Source organism: Molothrus aeneus, chromosome 11 (genome assembly GCF_037042795.1).
Source record: "Molothrus aeneus isolate 106 chromosome 11, BPBGC_Maene_1.0, whole genome shotgun sequence".
Lineage (NCBI taxonomy): Eukaryota > Metazoa > Chordata > Aves > Passeriformes > Icteridae > Molothrus > Molothrus aeneus.
The window spans coordinates 19,118,569-19,141,789 of record NC_089656.1 but is presented as its reverse complement, the minus strand read 5'-3'; the positions used below and the strand labels follow the sequence as shown (position 1 = coordinate 19,141,789).

At 61.2% G+C, this 23,221-nt stretch overlaps 1 protein-coding gene across 5 annotated transcripts in view; it reads left to right on the top strand.

Annotated features, from left to right (window-relative positions):
• The window catches only part of GSE1 (Gse1 coiled-coil protein), a 102,041-nt gene that overhangs the window by 30,995 nt on the left and 47,825 nt on the right, over positions 1-23,221 (top strand). For 4 of the 5 annotated variants that reach the window (XM_066557382.1, XM_066557384.1, XM_066557383.1 and 1 more), the window contains exon 2: positions 5,245-5,407. In XM_066557382.1, coding sequence (XP_066413479.1) covers positions 5,245-5,407 — 163 coding nt within the window. Of the gene's footprint in view, positions 1-5,244; positions 5,408-8,134; positions 8,154-23,221 lie in introns of those variants that run through there. The other variant, XM_066557385.1, reaches the window with a different exon arrangement.

Below are 23,221 nucleotides of genomic sequence, written 5' to 3'. Positions count from 1 at the left end.
GCCGTCTCGAGGAAGCTGGCAAACAATTTCGGCTCCGGCTCCCCCTCCCCACGCGGGGGCCGCCGCTTGCCCCGCCAGCGTGGGGAGCCGCTGTGGGGGACCCCCCTACACACACACACACACACACACACATACACACACAGACACAGAGAGCATCTCCCTCCTCCGGCCGCATCTGCGCGCCCGCCGCCTCGCCTGGCAGCTGCTGCTGAGGGGATGGGGGCTGCCACAAAGGGAGCACCTCCCTCCCTCCCTCCCTCCCTCCTGCCGTGCCTCCCTCCCGGGGCTGCCGGAGCAGCTGGTGGAGCCCACAGGCTGCAGAGAGGGGGTGCTGGGTGCTGCTCCCCGTGGCCCCCTGGCCGAAACCCCGTAATGAGAGGGGACAAAAGCTCCTTAGGGTCCCTGGTTGGGACGGGCTGGGACGGCAGCTTTAGCCAAAGCCGATTATGGCCTGGCACAAAGCTGCCAGGAGCAGCCCAGCTCCTCGGGGCTGGCGTGGATGGGGTGATGGTTGTGCCCTGCCAGCCTCAGGGTGCCCGGGGGGTCACACGGGGTGACAGCGAGGGGAGGGGGCTGAGCACGTGCCGCTCACCCTGTCCCCTTGAGCCCAGCACCCGGACCCCGCGGCGGGGCCGGTGTGCGCTGGAGCAATTAGATGCAGTCACTTTGGGGCTATATATAACCCAAATTGCTGCCTGCAGCTCGTTAGCTGCTGTCAGAGCTGCTGCTGTGGCCGTGGCGCTGAGGTGGTGTCGCCAGGGGGGTGGGGGGCTGGAGAGTGACGCAGGGACCTGATGCTCCCCAGAGATGGGGCATGAGGGGGGCTGTGGTCATGCTGGGGTGGCCACAGGGTCAGACCCTCGCTGGGGATGGGGTCCTGGGGGGGGATGTGTGTGGCACTGGCTTTTGCTCCGTGTGGTGCAGAGTGGCTGCAGTGACACACGGGGGTCACAGCCAGGCCTGTCCCCCTCTCTGCTGTTCCCAGGGCTCGTGGCACAGCCTGGGTGAATGTGCTGGGGCATGGGGGGCCGCTGGTGCATCCCTTGCCCACGGCAGTAGTGTTTCCAGCCTCATCCGCCCTTGTGGCATCCAGCCTGACCACAGTCTCCAGCCCCTTCCGTCTGTGCCAGTTCCCAGCCGGGCACGTCGCGGCTGTGCCGGCACAGAGCGGCCCCCGCGCCGGCGAGGAGCGCGGCACCTCGGGCTGTCTGGGGCAGCTGCGAGATGAGTGCGAACATATTGTGTGGGCTCCTGGAGCAGGCGTCACGGTGTCGCTGCTGGAGAGGAGAGCGAGCGGGAACCGCAGCCCTGCCGTGACAAACGGCTCCGGCACAGCCGCAGCCGTGCCCACGCGGGCGCCGCGGCACAGCCGGCACCAACGCTGCACCAGGACACGGAGAGGGGATCCAGGTGGGCAGTGATGGTCATGGGAAGACCCTTGGGGCATGGTGTCACCTGCCACCGCTGTGATCCATCCCTCCAGCTGTATGAATTTCCTGGGGGGCCACATCCCCATCTTGGGAAGGGTTAACGGCACTGTGTCTCAGTCTGGAGCCTTTTGTTTCTTTGCCTTTTTTTTTTTTTTTCCCCTTCCCCTCTTTAATGAGGAGTTAGCGCAGCTGTAATTGTAGGTTCCAACTTTCCGCCAGCAAACACGCCTGAGAAACTTTAAATACGGTGGAGATGCATGGAGCCAGCCACCACCCCTCCCATGGGCACCCATCAGGGCCAAGCCATGCCACCAGCAGGCACCCCAGCTCCCCAGGGACACCCCAGCTCCCCAGGGGCACCCCAGCCTGCTCTTGTGGGAAAACCCTCTGGTTTCAGGCTGCTGGGACAAGGATGAGAAGGGCAGAGGCTTCCTGGAGGGAAGAGCAGCTGGAACCATCTGGGGGAACACACGGCAGGGGCTGTGCTGTGATAAAGCCCCAGCAGGAGCCAGGGGGCTTGAGGGCCTCAGCGACAAAGGGAACTGGGGGGAGCCTGCTCCTGCAGCCCTCAACACTCCAAAACCACCTTTTATCCTGAGCACCGCCTCCCAGGCCTGGGGGGAGCTGGGGGACAGCGAGGGGTTGTGTCCCCCAGGCCCTACAGCCAGCCCCTGCATCCCCTGGGAAGAGCAGGATGCAGCCCCTCTGCGCTGGGCATCCTCCTCACCTCATGCCAGGCTCACTCACCGGAGCTGGCACCGACGCTGTGCCAAACCCCGGAGCCGGTGCAGCTGTGCCGGTGCTTGCCAGGCTCTGTGCCTGCTGCCCTGCCGGGGTGATGCCAGCCAGGAGCCAAAGATTGCATCCACCCCCGGTGCCCTGGCTGCTGGCAGCGCAGGGGTTTTCTGGAGTGCTGCCAGGTTAGGGTGGTGTGGTGGGGCTCTGCCCTGCCGTGCCCGCGGCATTCCCGTGGGCGGCATTTCCGTGGGCGGGTGGCACCGGCGCCGTGCACGCTGCAGCCTGTCCCAGCAGCAGGGGGGCCAGAATGGGGAAGCCACGTTTTGGGTGTCCTGGAGGCACAGGAAGTGCGCTGGCGTGGCCTCCTGCCCTTTGCTTTCCCACTCCACCAGTGCCATCCCAAAGCTGGGACAGAGCTGGGAGCTACAGCAGGCATTGAGCCCAGGGATGGGAGCAGAAGGAATGTGTCCTTGGCAGGGAGGGACACACTGGGGACACTGGACATGGGGACACCATCCCCTGCCCTTGGTGCCATTCTGTCCATGGACTGCCACGCTGCCCTGCCCTTGGGCACCCTGCTTGGTGGTGTGGGGCACAGGCGACACGGCTGATGTGGTGTCTGGCAGTGCCTCTCTGTGCCTGTCCCTGGAGGCCACCAGCTCTGTTTTGACCCCCCTCAAGCTCTCCACGTCCTTCATACCAAGAACCTACTGGGGTAGATGGGGACAGATGCCACCCAGGAGGGGTTTGGGGAGTGTCGTGCCATGGGGCCATCCCTGCCTCCTCTGGTTGGAGCCTTTTCCCCATGGTTTTGCCACTTGTGGAGCTGGCCTGTATGCCAGCTCCGTTCTTCCCATGTTAATAACATCACATAATGATGTCACATTGCTGTCACCTCGCTGTACACCTACCCCTAACCTGGACGTGCCTGAGGCTGTGCCCTGCGTCCCTGATCCCTGTTGTGGATCTGTCCTGGGAGCTGTTTCAGGCTCGTCCATCTGTGTGTCATGAGTGGGCCAGCCTCAGCTCAGTGCCATTGGACAAGCACAGATCCTGGTCCCCTCTCTCCATCCCTGGGAACATGTGGGATAAGCATCTCCCAGAGCCAGGAGGAGCTGAGCTTTATCACAGTGGGACATCGGGGACCTGCCAGCTCTCCTTTCAAATTTCAGCACTTGGTGGCAGAGCACCTTTCCCTCCCAGCCTGTTCCCAAGCACCTCAGGGTGCTGCTTAGCAAATTAGCACCCAAATCAACCTGCTCACCTCTAATTGGGGGTGAGTCTTTGAGGACATGGCTGGGGAGGAAGGCCCCCACTCTGAGGGGCTGCCGCCATGCTTTATCTGGGTGGACAGATCCCTCCTAATTGAGCAGATATTCCGTGTTCACAAACAGATGGCTCCTTTGCATCAATTATTCCTTATCTGTGTAACCGGGGATGATTTGCTGACAGATAGTGCCGGCTGAAGTTAAAGCAAGGAGGCGGCCGCTGCTCCGTGCGGAGCCTGGGGGTCCCAGGGGACACGGGTGGTGAGGGGGTGTGGGATCCTGGCTGCCCTTGGGCAGGTGGGACCCATCTCTGGTGCCTTTGCATCTCAGCATCCCTTGGCAGGAAAACAGAGGGGGTGGGGGCTGCTGGTGCTGTGGGGCTGATGGGTGGGTTGGGGTGTGGGTTGGGGTCTGGGGGGCTCCCTGGGGAGCAGGGGAGCAGGAGGGTGCCAGCCTTGGCCCAGCTGTCAAAATCCACTTTCCCCACCAAGACCCTGGTCTGCGACTTCCCAGCTGCGTCTTGCCCAATGCTGCTGTGACACGTGATGGAGAGTGATTAATGCTAATTAATGATTAGTTGCTCCAGGTATCAAAGTGCGCCCCAGCCTTTCCCATGCCCACAGGTAGGGGATTGCTGCCTCCTGCTGCTGGTGGCATTGTCCTGGGAGGAGGAGCAGTGGCACAACCTCCTCCCTGAGACATCCCTGCCACCTCCAGGGATCCCACACCCAGCTGTCAGGGACGGGGCCTGATCCTTGGGCTTGTCCCCTGCCCGCTGTGAAAGTCACCTTCTGTTAATCACTGGGGAAGAGAAGAGCATCCTGCCATCACCGGGGCAGCTGGTGGCACCCCGCCAGTTGGGGCTGGGACGTGGTGGCACTCGAGGACTCACGGGATGTGCCAAGCGCTCGCGGTTGTGCGGCGCTGCCATATGGATTCCATAAATTAAACCTTTCCAGGGAGCAAACGGTGAATTTATACGTCCGCTCGTGTGCGTGGCTCGTTGAGTCAAGGGCTTCCCAGCAAAGCATCCACCGACCATTCATCTCCATGTTTATGGGAGTAATCCCGAGCAAAACGGGATCAACATAAAATCCTCACCATGGTCCTAATGTCCCCAAATCAGGTGCATGTGTAGCAGGGGGAGGTCACCTGCATCCCACCTTACCTGGGGTGGGCACAGCATCCTGTGAACCTGGGCTGTTTGTGCGTCTTTCCCAGGGTGGCACAACAGTGCTGGGATGAGCGTTGTGTCACTGTCTGTTTCTTTATTAAAGCTAAACAGGAGTGGTGACAGCCCAAGCTGTGTGCCCGGGCAGGAGGGTGACAGCTACAACAAACCCTGAGCCACAGCAGCGCCCGGGGGTCGAGGAAGGGGACTGTCCCCAAACAAGGCACAGCGGGAATGCCATCCCCATCCCAGCAGCACGTTTCCCTCGCCCGCCTGGCAGGGCAGGCGATGGGGGGTTGTTGATCTCGAGTAAACACTGCCCGGTTGAGTAATCAGGAGCTGCCTAACCGGCCAGCTGCCGCCGGCGGGCGAGGGGACGCCGCTTTGATTCATGTCCTCACCCCCCCTGCAGCCTTTCTTGTCTGGCTGTGCTGGGAGCCATCGGCCGGATCCAGCTGTAGCCCCGCGGCGTGGGCTGGCGTGCGGCTCCCGTGCTGGCCACGTGCACCGGCCGCCAGGAAAACAAAAGCATCTTGTGTCTGTGCACCCCGAACCCCCCCGTGCCCCCCACCCGTGCCGGTGCTGCTCCGACCGGGAGAGGCAACGGCGCTGAGTCTCTGTCCTGCTTCTCTTCCAGGCGTCCTCTTCGTCCCTGGAGACAGCTGCCACCAAGCCTGCGGGCGGTGAGTCCCGGCACCGGGTGGCCAGCGCTGGGGAGAGCCCGGGAACGGGCAGCACCGTCCCGGACATCGGCCAGCGGACGCCGTTGGATGCAGAGGGTGCGGACGCTGGAGCCACAAGTAGGTGATGCGGGGGGATACGGGAGGGTACAAGGCTGCCATTCCCAAGGGATGTCCCCTGTCCCACTGTGGGGTGACCATCAGCCCCATGTGCTGCTTGGGACTCCCGGTGAAGGCTCATGGCCAGCGGCTTGGGGTCGGGATTGAACACCCGCAGTCCCGCTGGGAAGGTGACCCCGACAGCACCGCAGTCCCTGCCCGCCATCCCCGGGGCCGTGAGTCAGGCCGTGGGCGCCAGGGAGAGCCGCGGTGCTGGGCTGGCTGTGCTGGGGAGCTGGGGGGCCCCCGGGGCTGGGATGGACCGCGGCTCCAGGGACTCGGCCGCCCTGTCCGTCAGGAGCAGCAGCATTTTTAGGAGAGGCATCACGCGTGCTTCCCGCCTGCCGCCTCCCTGGCCCGGCTTGTTTGCCAGCCCTTCCCGGCGGGCGCGCCGGGCCGTGTTGTGCTGGGCCATGCCAGGCTCCTTTGATCCGTAACAAGCGCCGATGCCGGTTCCTGGCGTTGGGCTGGGAAGAGTCAGGAACCGCAAGGTGCAGCGGGCGGGAAGCTGGGGCAGGCAGGGAGAGCCAAGGGGCAGCCTGCAGGGCCAGGGGGCTGCTTGGTGGTGGGGATTCATGACCCCTCACATTCCCTGAGAAGGATACCCCATACCCCTCAGGAATGCAGTGGCCCGTGTAACCCATCGATCAGCCCCACAGGGATTTGGCCATGGTTTGGGGACCCCGCAAGGCGCTGTGTCCCCCGGGGGGGTTGGGATGCATTTACAAACTGCTCACAGCCCAGCCGGCAGTGGTGTGGAGGCAAGCTGGGAGCCGTGGCCTGGAACGGGCCCGCTGGAGTCAGCCCGGGATTTATTACCCTGCCAGTGGCTGCCGGGCAAAGGTGACAGTGACTAATGGCTTGTTACACGCCTGCCACATCTCATCTGCGCGCCGCGTCCAGCTGCTGCGCTCCCAGCCCTGCTGAGCGGGCAGCCTGTGCTGCGTCCCTTCCTGGGGGGGACACAGGGGTGACCCCCCCTTTGCCCCTGCGGGGACCTCGGCCAGAGAGGGTGACAATGACAGCTGGACAGCTTGGCATGGCATCTATCCCCGTGCTGAGCGTGGAGACCCACACTGTCAGCGTTCCTTGTGGCCAGGCAGAGCCAGGCTGGAATCTGTGGGAGCACCTCCATATCTTGGGGGTGGTGACACATCCCGGGGTGTCCTGCTGAGCCTCGTGTGACACACGGGACTTCCCAGTGCACAAAATCCCTTTGTGGTTGCCAAACCATGAGGCACTGCTCTGCCAGCACAGTGTCAATCCCATGCCAGGGTGGTTGGGCTGGGATGCCGAGGGGATCCTGCGTGCGTGTCCGGATGGATGCTGACGGAACCACAAATGCATTCACCAGGAAAATTAAAAAATTAACAGGCATTGGCTCGCTCTAGATTAGTAAAGGCAGGAGATAAAAGCGGCTCTTTATACCTTGTGAGAATTGCTGATAAGGGCATTTGTTCCTCTGTATTCTTTAAAAAGAATGCAATAAAAATTTAAAATAGAACGGGAAAAGGGAGTTGGGGGGGGGGGAAAGCACGAGGAGGGTGGGGGGGAAGCACGAGGAGGACTGGGGGGGTGGCGGGCAGCAGCGGCACCGCGGCAGCACCGGCGTGGCGGGCACTGGGGCCTGTTGGAGGAAGAGGAGGAGGAGGATGGAGGGGATGCAGAGGCAAGGGTGAGCTGGGAAGGGATTTGGGGAGTGTGTGTGCTGTGGTGTGGCAGTTTGGGGACGGCTGGGTGTCCCTGTCATGCCCTGTGTCTCCTCCTGCAGAGATGCCAGTTCATGGCTGGCAGTGCCAGGATGAGATTCCTCACTGAAGCCTCCTTCCTTCCTGAGGGAGGTGGGGGTCTGGCCTGTTCGAGCCAGCCGAGCCTGTGTGGCCCGTGGAGCCGACTGATGTGGCCGGTGAATGACGGGCAACTTCCTCCTGTGCGAGTGGGCTGAGCCCCACCCCACTCATGTCACTGGTGTCCCCAAGCCCAGGTGATGGTGGGATGGCACAGGGGTGACCACCACCATCCCCACCTGGGAGACACAGTGCTGTTCCCTCTCCCATGCCTGGCGCAGGGGGTGCCTGGGGCATTGGGGTGCCCCGAGGGGGCTGTCCTGGGATCACCCCTTATTTCTCCAGGGTCTGGGCTCAGGACCACCCTGGGTGCCCACTGTGCTGGGCCACGCTGGCACCCCAGAGCCCCAGGGTATCTTGGAGCAGTTTGGGGGTGCGGGTCAAAGGCCTGGCCCCCATCAGTGCCCGGCACAGGCATCCCCCCATCCTTACATTTGGGGAGGGGTCACTTGTGCGCCGCGAGCAGGAGTGACACCCCCATCACCCAAATTCTTGGCATGCTGCGGGAGGGACGAACACCCCGCGGGACCCCCCGCACGGGGGGAACCCCCATTCCCGGCGAATCCCCGGTGGTCCCGGGTGGGTGGGTTCCTCCCCCCCTTGCAGCATCCCTGTTTTCGGAGCGCCCCGTGCCTCGCTGCCGGTGCCCGCCGCCCCCGCCCCCGCCGCCCTGCCCTGCCCTGCCCGGCCCGGCCCCCGGTGAGTCACGCTCCAGCCGTGCGGCTCTCGGGGCGGCGGGCGGGCGCCGAGGGAAGCAGGAAGCGGCGGGGGAAGGCTCGGCACGGCTCGGCTCGGCTCGGCTCCGCTCCGCTCCCTCCCCATGGAGGAGCGCAGCCCCCGTTGGACAGCGCGGCCCGCGGGTGAGTGACCCCCCCCCCCCCCCCCAGCCCAGCCCAGCAGAGCCGTGGGGAGGGGGCAGCGGGGTCCCCCCCTCGGGTGGGAGTTGTGCTGGAGGGGTGGGATGGGGCTGGTGTGATCCCGCCGCTCGCAATCCCCACCCAGCCCCTCTGCTGGGCGGTCTGGCGTGGGGGATGGAGGTCAGCCGGGGGACCCAGTGGTGGGGGGGACAGAGGTCACCCTGGGGCTGAGAGACTGTGCTAGGGGAGATGGAGGTCACCCTGGGGTTGGGGGACCCCATGGTATAGGGGGTGGAGGTCGCCCTGGGATTTGGGGGCACGGTTGTTTGGTGAATGGAGGTCACCCTGGAGTTGGGGGAGCTCATGGTGTAAGGGGCAGAGGTCGCCTTGTGTTTAGGGGAAGCCATGGTATGGGGGATGGAGATCAGCCTGGTTTGGGGAACCCCGTTGTGAGGGGAACAGAGGTCACCCTGGGTCTGGAGGAACCCACGGTTTGGGAGACCAAGGTCACCCTGGGGTTGAGAGACCCCATGGTTGCTCTGGGGTTGGGGGTCCCTGTGATGTGGGGGATGGAGGTCACCTTGGATTATGGGGACCCCATTGTGTGTGGGCTGATGTCAACCCAGAGTTGGGGGATCCCATGACACAGAGGGTGGTGGTCACCCTGAGCTTTGGGGGTCACTGTTGTTTGGGGAGTGGAGGTCACCCTGAGGCAGGGGGACCCTGTGGCCTGGAGGATGGAAGTTGTCTTTGGCTTGGAGGCCCTTATTGTGTGAAGGGTGGAGGTCACCCTGATGGAGAGGTGACAGAGGTCACCCCGAGCTTCAGGTGCCCTGTGATGCTGTGGACAGAGGTCACCCTGGCCTTGGGGGACCCCCATGGTGTGGAAAATGGAGGTTGCCTTGGAGTTGGGGATCCAGCTGGGGAATGTTGTGGGAGATGAGACCCTCTGGGTTCTGTGGCCTCAGGGTCTGGGGCCAACTGTGGTGCTCAGTCCCCATGACCCACATTCCAGAGAGACCCTTGGGGTCATTTCCCATGCCTGGCAGGGCACAGGGTGGCCCTGACCTTGACCCTTCTCCTTGCCTTGCTGCCTGCCCATCTCTCCATGCGGGCACACAGGGTGCAGCGTGGGGCTGTGCCTCAGTTTACCCACCAATATTTCTGGACACCCAGGACCTCTGGAGCTGGGGAGGGACCGTGTTGCTGACTGAGGCGGACGTGGGGAGCCCGGGCACCGCACCCTGTGCCGGGGTGATGCCACGGCCCCAGCGTCTCGCCTGCCTCCGCCTTTATTGCCCTGCTCTGTCCTGGCTTTTCCAGCCCTGCCTGTGCTGCCTGCCGTGCCCTTCGCCCTGGGGCTGGCAGCTCACCATGCCCTGTGTCTGCTTTGCATGGTGACATGGGTGCCAGTCCCCAATGGGTGGCATCTGTCAATCGAGTGCCCCATTGGTGACATCTGTCCCCAAGTCCTGGGCAAGCGCCCACTGCCAGCGCTTGGAGCAGGAGGGGCAAGTGCCTTGCTCTCTTCATCCTCATCCTCATCCTCATCCTCCTCCCGTGGCTGGGGGGCACAGAGCTGTGGGTGCCCGCTGGGCCATGAGCAGGATCCAGATCCAGGGAGGGAGTTAATGGAGGGAAAAGGCAGCGGGAAGCCAGCGCCTCTTCCTGCAAGGGCGCGCGTGCGCCGGCAGCACCGGGGTGAGCCCGTGTGGTTTGTGGGTGTGAGCGAGGCGAGCGTGCGCCCGGCTGCGTGTGCGCCCTGTTTGTGTAACCTGCCGGGGAGTGCCACAGGGCTGGCCAGCCATGGCTGGGGGGTCAGCGTGCAGGGGGGGCTGCCTGTGAGCGCACTCTGAGCACACGCGTGTCCCTGAGTGTGCGTGTGTGAGCGTTGCACAACCCCGGGGTGCGAATCTCTGCGTGCTGAGCGCGGTGACCCCTGGCTGGGGGCACGCAGGGTGCGTGTGCCTGCACGTCCCGCGGGGCTGAGCTCCTGTGTGCACACACGGGGCCTGTTCTGGCCGGTGCTGGCTGCAGGGCAGGGAGCTGCAGCGGGGAGATGGTGGCTTTGGCGGGGGGCCAGGCTGCCGGGGGGCACAGGGGGGGTGCCGAAGGACGCAGGACAGTTTATTCCTTGTTGGCACGCCAGCGGCTGGGACAGGGGTACAGGCTGGGGGGCAGCTTGAGGAGGGGGGGGGTGTTAGTTTTAATTGCTGCTCCTCTGTTTGTTCCCAGCCCTCTCCCTCAGCCTGCTGTCTGGCCCGTGGGAGGCTGAGGCCTGGAGGGGCTGTTCCTGGGGGGGTTTGTGCCTGTGCCAGCCGTGTGGGAGGTGGTGGTGCTCTCCCCCACATCAGGGCACGGTGCCATGGGTCACACCTCTGTCCCGGAGCCCTGGCACTGCCGCCAGCTCTGGGTGTAAGGCCTGGCCTTACTGTGGGCAGCAGCAGATGGCCTCTGCCATCACGGCCCAGTGGGGACACCCAGCCCAGACCACCGTGTGCTGGCAATGCTGGGGTGCCTCACCCACCTGTGGGGCGCTGGGTACCCTGACGGGCTGTGGGGCAGCCCCTCCGAGCCCCGAGAAGGAGCAGCCAGGACAGAGCTTGGCCTGCAGCGGCTGCCCAGGCAGGCTGCCAGGGGGATTGCCCTTGAACTGGCCCTTGCCATGCCTCGTGCTTCATGCCCCGGCTGCCCCACGTCCCCTCCATGTCCCCCCACCCCGGCACCCCACTGCCCGCCGGCGGTTGCACCGCGGGGCGGGAGGAAGTGCCCCAGAGCTCCCGCGCCCGTAACGGCGGCCGCCTTATCTCGGGCCCTTCTGGGCCCCCCCGCCCCTTATCTGCCACGGCCGTTGGCCCTGGCTGGGCTGGCAGCTCCCCCTCGGCCCCCCCAGCCCCTGCGGGGTCAGCCCTTGGGGGCGGCCGCTTGGCAGCCTGCCCCCTCGATCCTTTTTGAAGTTTCAAATCCATTTAAGTCAAGAGGAGGGAAAGTTATTGCCTCTAAAGCCCCTTGCGTTGAGCAGTAAATCCTCTTTGCTGGGCCAGCGCCGCCTCCGAGCACCCACGGGACCGGAGGGGGGGGTGACTCCCGTGGTGGGGGGGTACAGCCTGGATGTGTATGTCCCCAACACCCTGCAGGCAGCTGCTTTGTGTCTGGGAGGGAGTGGGAACCCCAAAACATGGTCAGTGTGGGCTTGGGGTTCCTTTGAAACCCCCCAGCTGAGCAGGCAACAACATCCCTGCTGTTTGCTCACCATTTGCTTGCTGCCTCCTTGCTCATCCTGATTTGGCCCAGAAAGGGGGTTCCCCTTGTGACATTAATACCCTGGTGTCCCCAGCAGCGTGGCACAGCACCCCCCCCTTCCTGCTGTGCACCCTCTTTGAGGCGATGGAGCAGGAGCTGGATGTGCTGCCGGCACGCTGGCGTGTTTTATTTGATTTCCTTTCTCCCGAGCTGGCAATATTTAAATATTAATGCCTGCCTCTAATTGCTGGGTCAGAGGAGCGGGGCGGCGCGGGAACGGGAGCAGGGGCGGCTGATTTTGTTGTCTCGGGGAGTGTTTGCCGAGGAAAAATGTTTGTGCACACACACATAATTTTACTCCCTTGGGATTTACTTGGCCTTGGGAGTGATGCAGGGGGGCGAGGCTGAGCCGTGATGCCACCGGGCCATCATTTTGCAGCAGGGCACCCACCCCCCGCATCCGGGGGGCCCTTCTCCTGCGCCCGCAGAGGGATTGTTAATAGCAGGGGAGAGGGGGGTGTTTTATTTTCTCTCCGGGCAGCGCGGCGTCAGATGCTTGCGTGCTCGCTTCCTGTAATAAAGCGACCGCCGGCGCGCTTGTCACCTGCTCTCTGTTGTGCTGCCAAGCGCAGACATGCCGCTCCTCGCTGCGGGCCCTGGCGTGCTCCCCGCTGCCGCCGCTCCGTGCCCGCCCCGGGCGCTCGCCCCGTGCCAGCGCGGCGGTAGCAGGTGTTTGGGCAGGGTGTGATGGTGCCTGTTGCCGCACGCCCCGTGCGGGCGGGGGCCGTTTAACTGTTCCTCACCGCGGCCGTGCCCCGTTTGATGCCCTCCGTGCTTGGCGTTGGGGTGTCCTGATCCCCTGCTGCTCCCCCAGCGCTGGGGCTGCGCCGTGGCAGAGCCAGCCCAGCTGCAGGCAGGTGGCTCTGGTTGTCCCCAGCTGTGCTGCGCAGTTGGAGAGGGGAGGTCCGTGCAGCATGTGCCATGCAGGGGATGGGATGTGCAAGCTGATTGGCACTGCTGTTGCCCACCGTGCAGCGTGTGCCATGCAGGGGATGGGATGTGCAAGCTGCTTGGCACTGCTGTTGCCCACCGTGCAGCGTGTGCCATGCAGGGGATGGATGGGATGTGCAAGCTGCTTGGCACTGCTGTTGACCACTGTGCTGTGCTGTACTGTGCCATGCAGCTGGCTTGGACACCAGGTCACTGCCCCCTGTGCCGTGCTGTCCCTTTGCATGCACAGCCCTGGTGCCAGCACCTTGCCAGTGCTGTTAGGGGATTTCTTCCCCCATTGGGAAATCTCTCTGCTCCCCTTTGGATCCCTCACTGGTTTGCCAACCCCCGCAGCCGTTGGTTCTTGGCTGTGCAATCTCCTTCCTCCTGCCTGCATGGCAGTCCTGGTTAACCGGTGTTTGCTGGGTCCTGCTCCTGTTAACCCCGGCCCAAGGGAACTCTGTACCCTTGAACCTGGCAGGGAGGCTCCTTGCAAGGGGCTAACACGGGGTCTGCTCCCCACAGGCAGCCTGGAGCGTGGTAGATGTGGGGTTTAGGGATGAATTACACCCACCTATCCCCCGTGGAGGAGGCAGGCTGGGTTTTCCTCCTTCCCACCCGCATCCTGCCCCTCTCCAGCCCCGGCTCCCGGCGCTGCCTTTGTTTCCGCTGTATAACAAGATGATGGGTTAGGGTCAAGCTGCGGGTTCATAACTTGTTGGAAGACTTTGCCGAACAATAAAGGTGTCTGGCTTTATATCTGCTCGTATTTTATCCGCGCCACGGCCTTTCCCCAGCGCCGGCCGGGATTTATGGCGGGGGATATTTGAACGTGTCGAGGCGAGCTGGGGAAGCCGAGGCCAACCCCCTCCCCACGCCTTTGCATTCAGTGCCTGGGCGCTGAAATATTTACCTTCCAGCTCCTCTGACAGTTCAAGCCGTCTCGTGAAGCAAAGGTTATTGAACTGCGAATGTTATGACATTACATTTTTGTGTCTGCACTTTCTAGATGCGTGATGCAGCCTGAATGATAAGTGATCTCGGGGTTAAGGGTGGGGTATTTTTTTTTTCTTCCCTTTCTGTTCCTTTCCCTCCCTCCCTGCTCTCCTCCCTGAGCTGTCAGCTCTGCTGGCGCTTGATAACGCTCCCTTTTATTGCCCTGCCTTTGCATTCCTGCTGCTGGGCTCCCTGCAGTTGAGGTGGGTGCTGGGAAGGCGGGAGAGGGACATATCCAGCTCAGAAGCCTGGCTGCCTTGGTGTGTGCCTCAGTTTCTCTAACCTTCATGCCATGAGAGGTCACCCATGCCAGCAGCCCCTCTTCAAGGTTGGTAGGGAAATGCTGCATCCTGTGTCCCACCAGGACCATAGAATCACAGGGTAGTTTGAGATGGAAGTGACCTCAAAGCTCCTCTCATTCCAACCCCCTGCCATGGGCAGGAACACCTTCCACCAGACCAGGTTGCTCCAAGCCCCATCAAACCTGTCCTAGCCATGGTGTGGGGCAGGAGATGATGCCTGGTGCCGCTGGTGCCAGTCTGTGCCCATCTTGCAGCTGCATTGGTGGGATTTTGGGGTGCTGAGGTGATGCTCCCTGCTACCCTGGTATCCCCCTGGTACCCTGTATGTCAGGGCTCTGAGTGTCTCATCAGCTGTCCCCGCTTCAGATGCAGCGTGCTAGGTGGCCAAGTGGCCAGGGGGACAAGTGACAGCAGGCCTGGGCTGTCCCATACACACTAGAGGGCAGCAATAAACTGGATCAGTGGGCTGTGCTCTGTCCCTGGGGGCATTGAGGGGTGTCACCCCCAAATTGCCCAGGCACTGTGGGTTTGCAGCGGGGGCACACTTATTTTTCAGGGGTGCCTAAACAAAACCATTGCAGCAGGAGGAGGCCCCTCCAACCACTTGGACCCACAGTGTCATTTCGTCCCAAGAGCAAATTAATTAAGTCATTTCATAAATTTGGCTGTGTGTGCTGCTGGTGAATCACATCTGCACCCCACTTCCCCCCTGGCTTTTCCCTGGGCTCCCCCTCCCTGCTCAGCTCCCTGCAGGAGTCAAGATCTCACCCTGCAGTGCCTGGAGATTTCCAAGGGCTCAGGGCTGGCCGAGCATCCCGAGCATCCCGGGTCGGGGCGGCTGCCAGAGCTAACAGAATCCAGCTGTGCTCCCAGGCAGGCAGGGGGGGCCGTGGGGAAAAGGGGGGAAAAAAAAAAGAGGTCAGGGCCCGGGAAATTAAATGTTCATAAATGTAGGCCCGAGCGCTTAAAAAGTAGGGCAGTGCCATTAAATCTCATTAAAGTTTAATACCTATCAGTGCCACTTCAGGCAGCCCTTGGACATTGCTTTAATTTGATGGGTGTTAAGGGAGAATTATCAAATAATTGTGCTGGCTGGGGACTTGCTTTTATCATGTTACATGGAAAGCTCTCGCGGCTTTGTGCCGCACATCAAAACAGCGGCGGGTAGGTATTGTTCTGGGGAGGGGATGGGGGCAGCTGCAGGGGGGTCCCCACTGTCCCCATCGCACTCAGAGGTGGCAGGAGAGATGAGGGACACCGGATCAGGTTGTTACAGGGATTAGCTGCCCCAGTGATCAGCATATTCTGCCCAAATTTAACCCATCTGCCCCCAGCAGGGGTTTGCTGCCCCAGGTTGGCAGCCTTGAGGGTGGCAAGGGGACAGGGAGCATCCTGCCATTGTCCCCATGGATTCTGCCATTATCCCTGTGGGCTCTGACAGTGTTCCCATGGGTCCTGTCACCATCCCCCTGAGTCCTGCCATCATCCCTGTGGGCTTTGCTGGTATTCCTGTGGCTCCTGCCACCATCCCCATGGGTCTTACTGGTGTCCCCAAGGGTCCTACCATCATTCCCATGGGTCCTTCACCATCCCCATGGGTCCTATCACCGTCCCCATGGGTCCTGCCATCCCCCTGGATCCTGCCATCATCCCTATGGGCTTTGCTGGTGTCCCCATGGCTCCTGCCACCATCCCCATGGGTCTTACTGGTGTCCCCAAGGGTCCTACCATCATTCCCGTGGGTCCTGTCATCATCCCCACGGGTCCTGCCATTGTCCCCGTGGGTCCTGCCAGTCTCTCTGTCAGCCCTCCTGGTGTTCCCATGGGTCATGCCAGTGTCCCCATGTCCCAGCAGGGTTGTGCCACTCTTCCTGCACTTGCCTCCCCAGGATGATGCCAGTGTGGGGCTGTGGGTGCTGCTGATTAATACTAATTTTTGGAGAGGCTGTGGGGTCTGTGGGGAATTGCAGATGGGAGGACCTGGGGATGGCCGTCTCTGTGCAGAGGCAAGGACATGGGCCTATGCATTTTTTATAGAGTGCACCCGGGGTTATTTTTATTTCTTTCTATTTCCTTCCTCCTCCCCTCACTGTAAAAGTCCCTGTTGATAAAGAATTAGTGCCAGGTCGTTAGTCCTGGTTTTTATGAGATAAACCCAGGCACAAGGTGCTGTCGTGTAAACGCCAGGGCCAGGGGAGCGCAGGGACGGGGAGAGCGGAGCTGCTGCCATGAATTATTCAGCAGCTCCTGATTTCACATTATTCTCACTGATACTTTTACAACCTGTCAGTAAATAAAAAGATTCTACATTATTTATAGAAATGGACCCGAATTGGGTAGGAGAATTTACTGTTGCTATTATTAGGGGCTGCTCAGCACCGCGTTAATGAGGGATGGGTGGTGGCGAATGCTGCTTCCTGTGGGCATGGTGTCCCCCGTGTCCTTCCGGGTGCCACCTTGCTCCCCAAGGATCACTGTGTCTCTCACTGCTGGGGCTCCATGGGTTTGGGCTGTTTGAAGGGGGATATCTCCTTCCTAAGGACATCTTCTTCCCAGTGACACATCCCTGCAGGTGACGCCTGCCCCAGTTCATCCATGCCAGGCAGGTCACCTTCCAGGGGATGACATCTTCCCAGGGGTGTCTCCTTCCTGGGGACATCTCCTTCCCAAACATGCCTGCTTCCTGGGAACACCTTCCTCAGGACTGTGTCTTCCTGGAGACATCTTCTCAGACACATCTCCCTCCTGAGTATCACATCTTCCCAGGGACATCATCTTCCTGACACTTCCAGAGACGCCTCCCTGTGGATGACACCTTCCCAGGGACATCCTTGTGGGGGATGTCTCCTTCCAGGAGATGATATCTTCCCAGAGACATCTTCTTCCCAGGGACAACTCCCTGTGGATGACACCTTCCCAGCAACGTCCCCTTGCTGGGGACATCTCCTTCCAGGGATGTCTCCTTCCTGAGCACATCTCCTTCCCAAAGACATCTGCTTCCTGGGGTCATCTCCTTCCCAGGGACCACATTTTCTCAGGGTCATGCTCTGCCTGGGGACATGTCCTTCCCTAGGACATCATCTTCCCTGGGACCCCTTACCAGGAGCATCTTTGCTGTGGATGTTTCATTCCAGGGGATGACATTTTCCCAAGGACACCTCCTTCCTAAAGACATCTGCTTCTTGGGAGCATTTTCTTGAGAATGTCTCCTCCCTGGGGACCACATTTTTAGGAACATCTCCTTCCTGGTGACCACATTTTCCCAGGGATGTCTCCTTCCCAGGTGCCAGCCCTGGGACACACATCTCTGCCAGAGGAGGATGCTTTCCAGTCATGCAGTTACATTTCTGTCCCCATCCTGTGAGTTGTTCCCACCATCCCTCCTGGCTCTGCATCCCACCCTGTTGCAGGAACTGGAGGGGCTCCACTTCCAGCCTGTCCCCCCCTTCCCATCATTTTCCTGTTGCCAGCACAGGAGCCATCCCACCCACACCCCTGCCAGCCCCCCAGATCCCATCTGGGCTTCCTGCATCCCTGATGTGACAGCTCCAGGGAGGTGGAAAAGCATCTCACGGGGCTGGGAAGCCCCGAGGAGGGGGGTGCTGGGCTGTGGGTAAACCAAGGCACGGCAGCAATGGAAAAACCAGGAGGAAACCCAAGCTGTAATGGTTTGTCTGCGGTGTCCTAAGGTGGCTGCTCCCAGGCTGCCGGTGACAGGTTTATTGGCAGGCAGGCCGGGCTGGAAGGATTGTGGGCTATTTACAGTGCTGGGGCCGTGACTTTGCGAGCAGACAGTTAACATAAATTCACATGATGGATCAGTTATCACTTCATTGAACTGGTGGCGGATCCATTGAAGGCTGTGCAGTAACATACTGTTTCCTGGCTCTGCGCAGCGCTGGGATACATTAAATACACTTTATTTATAGCTTACCATTGCTGCACTGTGGGCAGGAGAATGCAGCTTTTGCAACTATCATCTAATTTTATGATGAGCATTAAAGCAAGGCCTATAATTTGCACCTTTTTATTCATTAGACACTGGTGCAGCCATAAGTCAAGAATGCCCAGGGATTTAGATGCAGATCCAGAAGATAAACTATTGACAAGCCAGATGTATTTTTACATTAGTGTGCCTTTACAATAGTTTATGTTGAGAGTGGAATATAAATTGCATTATTAAATACGAACCACTCTTGTAACCGCTGCTCTTCCTGCGTGTGTGCAGGCAGGGTGGGATTCGGAACCGCAGAGCACGGAGGCTTTGCCTAATGGCTCCAGGTTGGGGGGAGATTGTTATTTTGGCTTATTTTATCCGTGGATATGCTGATGCATCAGAGCAGGGGTCTGTCTCAGTGCTGCCCCTAGGAGGAGGCATCCTGAGGGATGAAGAGATGTGGGATGTCAGAGCAAAGCCATCCCAACCACGTGCCCCCAGCAGGGACCTCGGCTCGGCCGCTGCCACCCGGCCAGCAGCGAGTTAAATCCTTTTGTTTCTGAGGCAATACAGTTTATATTATGAGCATGAATAAAAGATGGTTGTGCTAGGGGTAGCTGTCAGGATCTTCGCCGCCTATAAAGGCTTCTACTGTAGCTTGACAGTAAAAGACTGTGTTTGGGGACTGATGTGGTTTCTCAAAGGAGCTAAATAAATAAGGGACGCTTATTTTTACACCAGTAAAGGCTGCTGGAAATTTAAAGCCCTGTTTATCTCACTGAAATCACGGTGTTTATTGTTATCTCGTGGAGGGGGAATTTGCATGTTCACTAATAATTAACCCAGCCCAGCATTCTCCCTGCCATACCTGTGGCAGCCCTGCCGTTATCTGGGGGGAGGAAACGCTTGCAAATCAAATGCAAATATTGACCCTGCCTGGGCCGGGAGCTGCGGTGGCAGGAGGGCAGGATGGAGAGGCTGGCTGCTAGTGTGGGACACGAGGGGGCAGATGGGAGCCACCCCCATGGCCACCCCATCCTTATTTTTGCCCTATTCCCATTGACATCCCATCCACACTGATGTCTTTCCATATTTCCACCCCACTTCCGTTGCCATCCTGTCCCCATGGCCACCCTGTTGTCATTACCACTCCATCCTTTTTTCCATCCTATTGCCATGGCCACCCCATCGCCACTGTCACCCTACCCCATTCCCATTGTCACCCTGTTGCCACCCCATCCTTCTTTTCACTTCAAGCTCATTGCTGTCCCATGCCCACCCCATCTTCATTGCTACCCAGCACCCATTGCTATCCTATGTCCATTCCTGTCCCCATTGCCACCCCATCCATATTTCCACTCCATCTCCATGGCCACCCCTTCCCCATTGCCACTTCATCCTTATTTCCACCCTCGTCCTACAGTCACCTCATTCCCATGATCACTGCCACCCTATCCTCATTGTCACCCTGTCCCCCTTGACACTCCATCTTTATTTCCACCCTATTTCCTTTGCCACCCCATCCTTTTTTCCATCCCATCCCTGTGGCCACCCCTTTGTGGCGGGCATTAACAGGCGTCCCATCCCAGTTGCTAGTCCTGGTGCCACCAGATGCTGCGGCTCCGTGTCACACCATCATGTCGCTAGCAGAGTGTAACGGGGAGAGCAGTCGGTGCCTTTGTTTCTCCTGCTCTCCGCACAGCTGTCACTTCCAGTGATCAGTAGAAAAATCATCACCCCACCGGATCATACATATGGAACGGTGTCTGTGCGGAATATTTATTGTAACATGTGTCGAGGCCGCGCTGGTCGCGAGCCCCGGGCTGGGCTCGCGCTGCGCCAGCCCTGGAAGGATGCTCCAATCCCCCGGGCTCTGCCTGCTGGGGAGCAGTGGGTGTCCCCACAGCAGTGTCCCCACAGTGCTCGGGGGACTCGGGGCTAATTGCGCTTGGTGGCCTCAGGCTGTGCAGCATCGTCAGCCTTGTGGGGGACTGGGAACGTGCTCCCTCTCCCAGCCTGTCCTCACCTTGTGTCCCAAAGGGTGTCTTCAAGCTGGGGGAGCAGCTGAGGTGTGGGGGTGTGCACAGCTGCAGCTGGTAAAGCTGCAGGGAAACAGAACCTGGGAGCTGCCCCTTGCTGGGGTCACCTGTGGGGTGGCCCTTGGGGTCTCCAAGAGCAGGAGGCGAAGGTGCACAGGCACCTTGGCCCCGTCAGTGTCTCCAGGAGCTCTCTCCCATCCCTGAAGCTGTCAGCTCGGCACCTTTCATGTGTGATGGGTAAACAGCGTGGCGCGCCTGCCGGGGAAGGCTGTTGGATCCCTGCTGGTGCTAAAGCAGCGTCTGGCAGGGACGGGGAACGTGCCGTCGCCTGCGCGAGGCACGGCGGACGTGACGCCCCGCTGGGGCTCCGTGCGGCTTTCCTGATGGAGAGCAGAGCCCCAGCCGCCCCCGAGTCAGGGTTAAGCTGTGCTGATGGCATCCGTGGTATTCCCTGCAGGTGTGCCATTCCCACCGCCAAAAACCAGTTCTCACATCCCCATCCCATGTGCTGGTGGGGACACAGAGCCTCCCTGTGCCCCCTCTCCGTGCGTTTTCCCTCTCTGGGGTGGACAGATGCCGCGCGGGCAGGACGGGGTCACCGGGTCCCCCCAGCACATGGCTAGGGGAAGGTGTTGCCAGCGCCTTTTGGCACCCGCTGCCACACGAGCGCGCTCCTCTGACAGCTTTATCAAGCCTCCAGACTTCCCAATTCCATTGTTCCTGACATCTGTTTCGGTAAGTGATTAATTGCAATTAGTGAACGGTTTGAAAGCCTGTGGAAGAATATTCAGCAGAAAACTCGTCAAGATTAATGAGTGGTGGCAGTTGTCAGAAGGGCTGCTGCCTCGCCGGGATGCGGCGGCGGCGGGGAGGTGCGGGAGGCTGGGCGAGTGGGGTGCCCCCCTCCCCGCGCCCGTGTCCCCCCCCCAGCGTGTCCGCCCCTCCCGGAGAATAACACGGGCTGATTCTTCATCCGAACGCATGAATTATCCACTAATGCGCTATTAATAAAGCGCTGTGGAGTTTCACCGAGATTAGGTCCTAAATCATGCAGAATGAATTTTAATCAGTCCGAAAGACACCGGTGCTAGCCACTCCCGGGGACCTGCGGGAAACCAGCCTGGATCCGGCTGGGATCTGCTGCCGGAGCAGCCGCGCCTGCACCTTTAGCCCCGTGCCATGCCGTGCTACCTGCGGCTGGTGACAGAGCCAGGCACCTTTGTGCCTGGCACGCCGCTGCCGTGGCAGGAGGGTTGCAGGGTATGAGCTCTGTGGGCACAGCCAGCTCTCCGAATCCTTGCCAGCGGGCACAGAGGGATGGCAGCCTGTGAGGTGACACCTGACTGCAGTGCCTGGGGTGCCAGGAGGAAGCAGGGATCATCCTCTGTGCTGCTGTGCCATGCCCAGATTCCCAAGGGCCCCATATTTTCGGGGGTGTCACTCCTGTAGTGAGATTCCCAGGTCTCTGCAATGTGCCTTTGCTCTCTGGTTGTGCCCCCAGCTCGGTGCAAGGGACCACCCCGAGGTGCCGGGGGTTTGTGGGGGTGCCAAGCCCGGCGGGTGACACACCCTCAGCTCCGGGGGGAAGGGAGGGTGCGACATCTGCTCCTGCAAATTGTTTGCCTTGCCGAGGTCAGGGCGGCTCGACAGCCCCGGGTCCTGCGAGCAGATGGCTCCGGCATGTTCCCGGCTGCGCTCCGCTGTGCCGCACCCATGAAATTCCCCATTAACTGGCTGTGACCGGAGGGTGGAGGGGGAGGAAGCATCCCTCACTCCTCTGCGCTCAGCCTGGGAGCACGCACAGCCTGTGTGTGTCCCCAAGGGCAGCAGGGACTTGTCCCCTCTGCCGGGGAGGAGGATGGCAACCACGCTTTGCATGGCCTCGCTAATCCAGGGCTCATCGCCCAGGTGCTGGGGGTGCACCCACGTGCTGGTGGGGAGTGAGTCCCCATCCCCATCCCTGCCTGCCAGCCTGTCCCTGTCCCATCTCTTTGATTTATTGCTCTTTTGGCGGAGGGCAGGGGTGGCGGGGTCGCCAGGGGCTGGCAGGGGTCGGGAGGTCCCGCCGTCGGCCGCCCTTTGTTGGTGTCCAGCACAATGACCCGGCGCAGGCTGTTTGCTGGGTAATTACCGTGCCGAGGAGGATGAGGAGGTCAGGGCCGATGGAGCCGCTGTGACCCGCCGCCGTCGAGGCCCTGTGTGGCAGCGGCTTGTCCTTCCCCTGTCACCATCTGCTTGGAGGCGGCCGCTCGGAGCGGCGGGGCTGCGGCGCTCAGACGGACGGACAGATGGTGGTGGGTTTGAAGAGGTAGAGTGTGTACTTTGTTCTGGAGAGCTTGGAGGAAAAAAACATTAGAAGGAGAAAAAGACAGGGTGAGGAGAAGGAGGGGATGTCTTCCTGTGTCCTCACTGCCTGCCACTGCGCCACACGTTGTAGTGGAGATTGTCACCGTGCTGTGGATGAGGCTGTGTGTCCTGCACCGCAGTTGAAATGACAGGGAGATGGAGTGGGTGGTCACTGCCCCTCTGAGTGTCCCCTGTGCCACCACCCCAAGGGGTGTGGGCATCCCTGTGGTGTTGCCAGGGATGCCCTAACCCCGCTGCACCTCTCCAGGGCCTGACCCCAGCGTGCTGCCTGCCGGCACTGCACGTCCCCGCCTGCCAGCAGTGCCAGCCAGGCCGGGGCTGATGCAAGCGGCATTCCCGGGCAAGCCCGGCCGCTTCCCAACCGGCTGGGGCAGCCGGACCAGGGGGGAGGCGCGGGCGTGGGGTCCCTGCAGCGGTGCTGCGGACGCCGGGCACAGGCAGGGCGACACGGCGTCTCCCCGGGGCGCTCCTGACCCGCCGGACCCGCTCGGGGAGCGGTGGCGTGGGTTGGCGGCTTTGGCTCCGGTGCAAGAGGTGGGGCCCGGCCGCCCCTGCCGCCTCGCCGCCGCCTGCTCCAGCGGCGCCGGCCCTCCGTGTCCCGGCATCGCCTTTGCGCAGCGGGCCGCGCTCGACGCCCATGCAACGGTGCCACGGCGGGGCCTGCCCGGCGCCCGCGGGCAGGGCAGGGGTGCTGGCACCGCGTCCTGGCACCCAGGCGGCTTTGCTGGAGTGCGCTGCTGTTGTGCCGTGCAGGGGGGATTTGGCGCAAGCAGGTGGGGCTTGAGGCCATGGTGCACTGGGAAATGTGCTGGAGTGGGGATGTGAGTGGGCTCCCTGAGGAGGGATTCCCACGGAAGTCAGAGGCTCCGGGTTTGGGACCTTGCCCGCTGCCTGCCACCGTTGCAATTCTGGCTTTGCTGCCTTTTAATTACCGCCGGTGCCAGGCCTGGCCCTGCGTTCCACTTCATTACGCGATTGTGATCGGGGCCGCTCCTCCCTCCCGGTGGATAATTAGGTGTGTTTTCTCCCGCGTGCAGACAGACACTTAATACAGCTTTAATCACCTGCTCCAGCAGTTCCCACCCACCGCCCTGTGCCCGCTGCTGCCGCTGCCCGCAGCCTGCCCAGCCGGGTAATGACAGGCTGCGGGTGCCCAGTGGAACGCCCGCTAATAACCCCCAGTGCAAATGCCCGCTG